General features: G+C 43.2%; 1 protein-coding gene across 1 annotated transcript in view; it reads right to left on the bottom strand.

Moving 5' to 3' along the window:
- LOC101649744 (cytochrome P450 2G1) overlaps positions 1–8,256 on the bottom strand; it is a 14,808-nt gene extending 6,552 nt beyond the window's left edge. The window contains exons 1-5 of the mRNA XM_004710510.1: positions 8,077–8,256; positions 6,793–6,955; positions 2,875–3,024; positions 1,166–1,326; positions 777–953 (exon numbers count right to left, since the gene is read on the bottom strand). Of these exons, the coding sequence (XP_004710567.1) occupies positions 777–953; positions 1,166–1,326; positions 2,875–3,024; positions 6,793–6,955; positions 8,077–8,256 (831 nt within the window). The remainder of the gene's footprint in view (positions 1–776; positions 954–1,165; positions 1,327–2,874; positions 3,025–6,792; positions 6,956–8,076) is intronic.
- Between the last annotated feature and the right edge of the window lie 598 nt (positions 8,257–8,854).

Raw genomic sequence — 8,854 nt, 5'->3', positions numbered from 1 at the left:
TGATGGCAACATATGTACAAATGTGCTTGATACCATTTATGTATGGATTGTGATAAGAGCTATAAGAGCCCCCAATAAAATGATTTATTAATATTTAAAAATAAATAAATAATAAATAAATAAACAGGACCACCTTTTCCCGCCCTGATCTTTTTCCTCCCTTGTGATCAGAGAAGGTCTTTGTGAAAGGTCAGCAGCTGGGCAAAGGAAGCAGGTATCAGAGGAAACAGCAAGGGACAAAGGAGTGGACAGAGGAGGGGACCTATTGTGTCAGCGTGGAGGAGGCAAGCATGATTGGAGTGATGTAAACAATGGGGACATTGCAGGGCAAGAAAAGAAGAGTGTGCTTTGAAAGTCTGTGTCATGAAATAAATCCTTCTACATGTGTGAACTTCGAAGACTCTAGGAACTAGAAATATTGACAGTCTGAATCCTCAAATAACAAAGACGTTTAAAAATCTAAGTTTTGCCCAATGTTAAGGTTCTAAAGCTTCTGTTCTACTTTTCGTCAGTTGTGTGTCGCTCTCATATATGCTGAGAAAGGTGTAAGATTGTCGTTGTCCATGATTGTACACCTTTAAAATTCAGCAGTGCATTCTAAAAATGCAAGGATTTAGAGTTTTTCTGGTTTTGTATTTTGTTTGTAAATTGAAGCCAACCATGCGAAAAAATACTTGCTCATTTGTCCCCTGACTTGTTTGTGTGTCGTTGTCTGACAGCAAACGCTAGAGACTGAGAAGATGAAAGGAAAGGGTTGACAGAAGCGAAAGTGATACCTGGTGCATCTTAATGAGGAAGCAGTCGATGAAGTCCCGAGGATTTGAGGGGTCTAAAGATGCTTCGTTGATTTTGACCCTGGCTGCAATGAAGTCCTTGAGCTCCTCTACCAGATAATAGATTCGATTGTGTCTTCCAGGAAAATATTGCATGACTCCGGAATACATATCATATAGCTGCAGGAAGCAGAGCAGAGATTTGTTATGAATGTGGCCAACATGAGCTGGGTTTGAACCCCAAAGCGGGGCTGGCATTCTGGAGGGGCGTCGGAGACTTGGGCATATTGCTATTGCTACTTCATTCTCCCTATGTTGGGGGGAGAATTAAGGCAGATGCTTAGGTCATTGAGATTTGGGATAGGGTGGGCAGAGAGGTGGCAAGTGGGCACCTGTGCCCATGGTGTGCTCATCTCAATGAAACTCTCGTTTATCAGCCTCAGCAGTGTCAGGAACTGCTTGTCCTCATAGTCGAAGCGGCTTCCGAAAACGACCGAGCTGATGACGTTGGAGACTGTGCGGCTCAGGAAGAAGGTGAGGTCGATGGGGGCGCCTGGGGAGGAGAATTGTCTGAGTTACAAGAAAGGATTGGGACTATGAGGTATGGGACCATTCTGTCCCGCATGGAGTAGTGGCTTCGGTGTTTTATCACGTGTGTAAGTTATTTCATTTTTGTATTTGAAGCCGAGATTTCCAGATTTTCAAATTGGTTTAATAAACATGGTATTGGTTTCAGGAGAGTCAGGACAGCCATGCCTGTAAAATGGGTGCACGTGGACTGCCACCCATTAAAGACTCAACAAATTCTAGAAGGACCAAGTGTTATGGGTGGGTTGGTTGGTTTTCTTTGTACACGTTTGGGAGAGGAAGCCACTCATTTGAAAAGAGATCTATGCATAAAAGAATAGCTAGACTTTGGTTCTAACTCTACCACTGACTCCGTTTGCGCTATTAAGAATAACCTTTCTTAGACTTCAATCATCCTTCTATAAAATAAGATAGTGATGTCATGTCAGGAGATTTGGGGCCTTTTTTCCACAGAAAAACTGTGCATATTCACATACGAGTATATGCTATTTTAAAAATAACTTGCGAGAATCGACTCATATTCAAAGAACTCACACAGATCCTATGATTAATCCCTCGGTCCCAGCTGAAGAATCTGATTCAGAGAAAAATCTACTCCCTGTTTCTTCTCTATTTTCCCTTGTATTTTTCAACTTCTGTATGTCTTCTCTCTAAAATCCAGTAATTTCTGGCCTTATTTTCGTTTCTAATAGGGATTGGATTCCTTTAAATATATAATCGAATTTAGGTCTGTGTCCAAAAGAAGTACAAACTCATATTTTTCCAAAATAGCTATACAATTTCTTTTTGTTTTGTTTCTTTTTTATTAATAAATCATTTTGTTGGGGGCTCTTGCAGCTCTTATAACAATCCATACATCACTTGTGTCAAACACATTTGTACATATGTTGCCATCAATATTTTCTAAACACTTATATTCTATTTGAGCCCTGGGTATCAGCTCTTCTTTTTACCCTCCCCCTTCCCACCCTCGTGACCCCTTGAAAAATTATAACTTTTTATTATTTTCATATCTCACCACACTGTCTGCTGTCTCCCTTCATTCACATTTCTGTTGTTCGTCCCTCTGGGGGGTTACACATCCATCATTGAGATCATTTCCCTCTTTCTCCTCCTTCCTTCCCCGCTATTCTCATGATATCGCTACTTCCATTACTGTTCCTGAGGGGTTTGTCTGGCCTGGATTCTGTGTGTCGAGAGCTCTTCTCTGCTCCAGTGTACATGCTCGGGTCTAGCCGGATATGAGCAGCTATACAATTTCAAGGATCAGAGACTCCTTAAAATCAACTGAGGTTGAGGTTCTGTAGACAACAGAGTTTTGAAAGTCCCTCGTGTTTATTTTTCACATTCCACCTGTAACAGTGGGCAACATCTGCGAATCCTAAATCGATCTTTTTTTCCAATCCATTCCCATTATAGAACGTCTTCCCACTAGGCCTATCTTTTCTCACCTGAGCTTTCTACTTCGGCCCAGTCTCCTGGTAGCCCTCCCCTACGTGCCCCCACACTGTACCGTTGGTCTTCCGTAATGATTCCAATAGGTAGCCAGCCTCCTCCTGGATCCGCTCCTCAATGCTTCGCTTTCCCATCCCAAAGTCCCGGAGGATGGTCAGGGAGAAACGACGCAGAATCCTCCACCTTTCACCGTTCGCCATCGCGACACCTGTCGGGATCTCAGCATCAGGCCATTGCCTTGCCTTCCTTTCGTGTCTCCAGCTCTGTGCTGGGCCATGAGGGGCCTATGCTATGAAAGCTCTAGAGTCTCTTCTCCAGGACCACGCCCCTTACTTCCCAGTCTGGCTGGGACCACTAAGATTCTTTCCCTGTTAGCCTAGGGCTGCAGTGACGGAAAGATATCAGAAGAGAAATGATTAGGCAATATCAATGGGGGCTTCTCAAAGGACAGAGAGTTAAGAAAATACATGGATGAATGCATTGAGCATCTGAGGAGGAAGGGATAGCATGTCATGTGGAGCATCCTGAAATGACAGACACTCTATTTTCCATGTACTTTGTGTATTCCCTAGACATGCACCACTGGATACACAGAGACTCAGACCTGGACATTAATGTGCTTACATAAATTGAGTTATCATTCAGTAAGAAATATTTAGACATTTTCAACTTAACATGTTCCCTATTGTTCTCCTATTACATTCCTTCCCCTCCTCATTTCTCCTTCCTCTCTCCCCTTCCAGATTTCTCCCCCTTCCTTCCAATACCTTCTTTCCCCACTAAAAGAATTAAAGTAAGCATTTAGAAAAGTCTAGATGTGCATGGACATTTGAATGGATATTTAGAAAGTTAATAAAAAGGTAAGGTGGAGGATAGTTTATGATTGGACTGATGCATGGGTGGCTGGATGAAAGAGTTAATGTATAGGTGAAGTGTTGGTGGGTACATGATTTGAAAACTACATGAATAGTTGAAAATAACAACAAATTAATGAATGAGTATATAGAAGGTTGGGTACGTAATAGGTTAAATAAAATGTAGTGGGTCGATCGATGTCTCTATATTTGTATATATAAGTGATTGGAAAGGTGAATGATTTAATGACTAGATGGAAGAATGGTCAGGTGAAAATGGGTAAGCAGAAGATAAAGAATGTCTAGATGTCTAGATATGTGATAGAAAGAATAATGAGTGAGGAGACCTTTGGGTGGAAGAATGGATCGATTAAAAAGTAAGGAGGTGGGGCCTAGGGTCTCAGGAGGAACCTGAAGGTGGCGGGGTTGAAGGTGTGCTCCTGCAGGGACAGGGGTGTTCTGCAGATCCGGGCAAGATGGCAGTGGAGGCAGAGCCACTACCCAGCCCGTCTAACAATAAAGATGGGAGAGAGCTGGTGAAATAGATGCAGACGATACTCCTGGGAGCCTGAAGGAGGAAGAGACTGATGGGTATGTCATCAAAGCATTACCATCTTGAACTTTCACAAGCGCCTTTTGATCAGTAGGGACTTGGCAGACCAGTGGCTGGTGACAAGTGGCCGGTGACAACACCCCTACTTCTGGAAACCTCACCAACTGGGCTACCTGTCATAAATAGCCAACAGCAGACACTAGTCAAACTCACCCTCAACTGTGCTACCAGAACAGAGAGGCACACACACACACATACTTATTACACCCACCATGAGACAGGTAGTAAGAAACACTCACAGAACAATCATCAATGAAGTTTAAATACACCAATAAAGTTTAAATTGTTTTATTTTAATCATTTTATTGGGGGCTCATATAGTTGTTATCACAATCCATACATCCATGCATTGTATCAAGCACATTTGAACCTAGGTTGCCATCATCGTTTTCAAAACATTTTCTTTCTACTTGAGTCCTTGGGATCAGCTCATTTTCCCGACTTCCCCACCCTCCCTTCCTCCGAATTTTGCTTTTTCATATATACCTTTTTCATCTCTCATTTTGGTTAACCCTGTGTTTTTGATGTTTGTTTGCCTGAACAATTAATTTAAAAAACAAACAGACAACAAAACACCCCCACAATGCCTCTGAGACAAGAAAGCGTTTCAGATCACATGGAACAAGGCAGACTGTCTCCAACAAATCACTAAATACAGAGCCAGAAACCCTTCCTGAGGAACTGCTTGATGATAAGGAATTCAAAAGAATGTTACTTAGCTACATTTAATAAATTCAGAGTGCTTGATGAAGGTCAAAACAAAAACTGAAGAACTCAGGAAAACACTACAAGAACAAACCAACAGTAAATGAAAAATGATGTGAAATCGCACAAAAGCAGCAAATGAAAATCCAGAAGGTTAAGATTTCAGAAATGGACAAAGGAGTAGCATTGAATTGATGAGAGGCTGAAGTAGTACACTAGATACCTTGAAAGAATGTGCTACTGGGCTTGGCAGCTCAAGGCCATAGTCTCCAGGGACACCAAGGTCAATTGGCATAACCTAGTCCACACAGATAATGCTCTACAGCTTAGAGCCCACTTTGATGAGTAGAGATTAGAGTCTTCAAAGCACATGATCAGACACTGAAAGCGCAGTTATTGGGCTCTTCCTGTACAAAGGAAATAAAAGTGATGGAAATCAGGGAAATGGAAAAATTAGTCAAAGGGATGAACAGACCAGGTAAACTTCAATCTTCAAAACCCAGAGTTCAGAAAAAAACAAACAAATGGTTTCCAGCTACCACTGAAAGGGTTCGTTTTGGAAGGTCTTGGATAGAATGGGAGAAAGGTATAAATTAAAAGTTGAAATCGCAGAAAGCATCAGAATAACTGGTCAGACATCCTAGGAACCCCGGAGTCTATGACCCTGAGTCACCCTTGAGATCTAGAACTGAACTTTATGCCCATGATTCAATTTTCAACCAAACAATAGCCGTGTCCGCAAGGAGAACCCTAGCACGAACGAGGTACTCACCCTTTAGAATAATAAGCCACTTGGGATCAAAAGTGCAGCATTTATCCAAGGACAATGCTCAGAAGGATTGGAAAAGGAGGAGTGGAAACAAGGAGAAAATGAGACGTGGGATCTTATGGTGCAGGGATTGCCAAGGATGTGGTGAAGCTCAGGGTGTGTGTGTGTGTGTGTGTGTGTGTGTGTGTGTGTGTATGTGTGTGTGAAAGTTGGGTTTAAAACTGATGATCTTCTCTGTAAATCCACCCGATCACGATAAGAAGATTTTGTTTGAAGCGGGTAGATGGAAGTAAAGGTGTAAGGAAAGATAGATCCATGGGTGAACGTGGATGAATGGATAACATGAATTATGTGAAGCTACTTAGAACTGAGAGGTCCTAGTAGCTTGAGATGGATGTGTGGGTGAGCTGTGTATTGTGTATGTGCTTTGGACAGGTAGGGTGGAAAGTTGGCCATGAGCTCTTGGGTGGGTCCACAAAGACTTAGCTGCATGCATGAAAAGCTAGAACAGAACTAACACAGCAAATTGATTTCAATTTGCTGGAGTCAGCAAATTGATTTCAAATCCTGGCTCTACTTCTTATTGTGTGTGGCAGTGACATAATCTGTCAACTTCTGAAGGGATGGAGTCTAGCCTGTCAATCAGGTTGCAGCTTGATGACTTCATTTGGAGGCCTGAAGGAGATAAATAGCTCACTGGAGGCCAGATAGACTCTCTGCTGGTCTCCCTGGGAGACATTCCTGTTGACAAGCCACATGGAGCTATGTTGATGGAGCCAGAGCCCTGGAACTGGAGGAGCCACGTGGAGACCCATGCCAGTGCTGACATGCTTTCACCTCCACTGGATCCACAAGACTTTCCACCCAATGGCCTGTGATCTTCCTGCATTCTTGCATCATTGCATGTGCTGCATGAGTCTAAAGAAAAATGTATTGGCTGGTGTTGACATACGGGCTAATATCAGACTTAGGGACTTGATCTGGACTGGGTACATTATCAACCTGTCTGTTGTTATCATTGTTATTTTTACCTACCATGACCTTGGAAGTTTCGATCTATGGATGCCAATTCTCCACGGCCACTGAAATCATCTGCTCGGTCTACCAGAGCCTCCTTCACTGCTTCATGTCCACATAAAATAACTACAGGCCTGGGGCCCATGTACACAGTGAACACCGGGCCATATTTCTCTTTGAGCTAAGGGTGGAAGAGAACAAAAGAAGATGTTGGTTGGAGCACCAAGTACAGGTCCTTCGTGGATTGAACGTTGGTGTTACAGGGGAACACCGAGAAGGGTAGAAAGTCTACAGGTTAAGCTCTGGGTTTGGAAAGGCTATTGAGAAAGAGAATAGAAGCTTGGGCTCCTGTGATCCTGGGCGAGTCCCATCACCTTGAACTTGCTTCTGTCATGAATTGAACAACTTTCATGATTCTCTTTCTGAAATGCTAAAGTATGACATCCAAAGATGTCGTGATTCTGCATCTCAAAGTTATAAAATAATCTCATTGTAAATGCCCTTGTGTTTTAGAATCTAAGCTAGTGCAGTTCCCAAATCCTCAGATTCTGAATATCTCTTATTTCAATATGTTACATGTCTGTGCTACCAAAATTTGGGGATTATTTTTTTTTTTTTTGCATTTATAGTTTTCTTTTTTTTTCTAATCATTTGATTAGGGGCTCATACAACTCTTATCACAATCCATACACACATCAATTGTGTAAAGCGCCTTTTCAGGGCGCTTTGTACCGAGGGCGCTCGGGGATTATAAAATGAGCAGGCTCAGAAAGTCTATGCTTTCTGAAGCCCGAAGCTGCTAAACCTACCTGGCTGAATAGAATGAAGTCCCCAGGGGACAAGAACAAGGCTGACAAGAGGCCACCGAGAATGAGGATGACAACAACAAAATGGAAACTGGACGGAATCCAAGGCTATCGAACTAAACACTTGTGGCTGCGCCCCTTATCGGACTGAGCCCCCACGACCACACCGATGGCTACACCCCCCAAAATTGTATAAAAATCAGCCAAGAGCCTGGAGGGGTAGAGCTTCTTGATTGCCGCCAGAGAACAGGACTTTCACTCTCTCCCTCCTCTCGCTGGTAAGTCTTGCTCATTTTTCTTGACTTGCTCTTGCTCTGTGTGTTTGACCGTTGGACTAAGTTGAAAGCCTGTCTGGCTCAGAGAGTGTGTTGTGCTGGTGAAAGAACTTAGCCTAGCATAAGTCGACTGCTTCCGAGGCTGTCTTTGGAACTGTCTGCAGGTCAAGACACTGGCTCTATAACGAAATGCTTCCTTCCCCGCGGAAAGGTGGACTCACCTTCATGAAAGACTGATAGGTGGCATCGGTTCGGACTTGCAGCAGGTTTCCCAGGAAGGGCAGTGGTGTGGGGCCTGGAGGCAGCTTCCCGCCCTTGCTGATTCGTTTCCAGGCAATGAGGATGATCAGGCAAGACAAAGAGAGTGCCAGAAAGATAGTGAAAGCGCCTCCTAGCTCCATGATGCCAAGCCGGTCACCTGTATCCAGGGACCCTGGAGCTACTTAAACAGGTTTTCAAAGAGCAGCTTAGGTAAACATCTGAATTCCTGGGGCGGGGTAGCTTTTTTGATATTGGATATGATGAAGTAAGATTTTGTTTTGTAATGCCATTGTTATGTAACCTATAATCTCCCACTTGAGTGTAGATTGAATTCTCCTAAGAAATTCCTACAGAAAGGATGTGCCCATCCCCTCTCTTCATATTTCTGGCCCCCAGTGCTCATTGCACAAATCAATCCCTAGTCAACACCTCCTGGTCAGGTGCAGGAGGCAGGGGAACATCACTATTAGGCTCTGAAATTTGAGGGTCAGATGATCTGTATTCAAGTTTCCGTTTCCTCTTTCTCTCCGTGGTCATCTCTCAACCTTTCCTGATCTGTTTCTCTGCACGTCAAACAGCCTAACCACAGTGTTTTGTGTTGGTGTTTTTTTTTTTTTCTTTGTCGAATCTCTGGCTCTCTATTATGTTTTTAAACATTTTATCAGGGGCTTAGACAACCCTTGTCACAATCCAGGCATACATCACTTGTGTAAAGCGCATTTGTACATTCATTGCCCT

This window comes from Echinops telfairi, unplaced genomic scaffold (assembly GCF_000313985.2).
Source record: "Echinops telfairi isolate 266 unplaced genomic scaffold, ASM31398v2 ScPeMD7_655;HRSCAF=1070, whole genome shotgun sequence".
Classification (NCBI taxonomy): domain Eukaryota; kingdom Metazoa; phylum Chordata; class Mammalia; order Afrosoricida; family Tenrecidae; genus Echinops; species Echinops telfairi.
The sequence above is the reverse complement of the archived record's forward strand: the minus strand, read 5'-3'. Positions and strand labels throughout refer to the sequence as shown.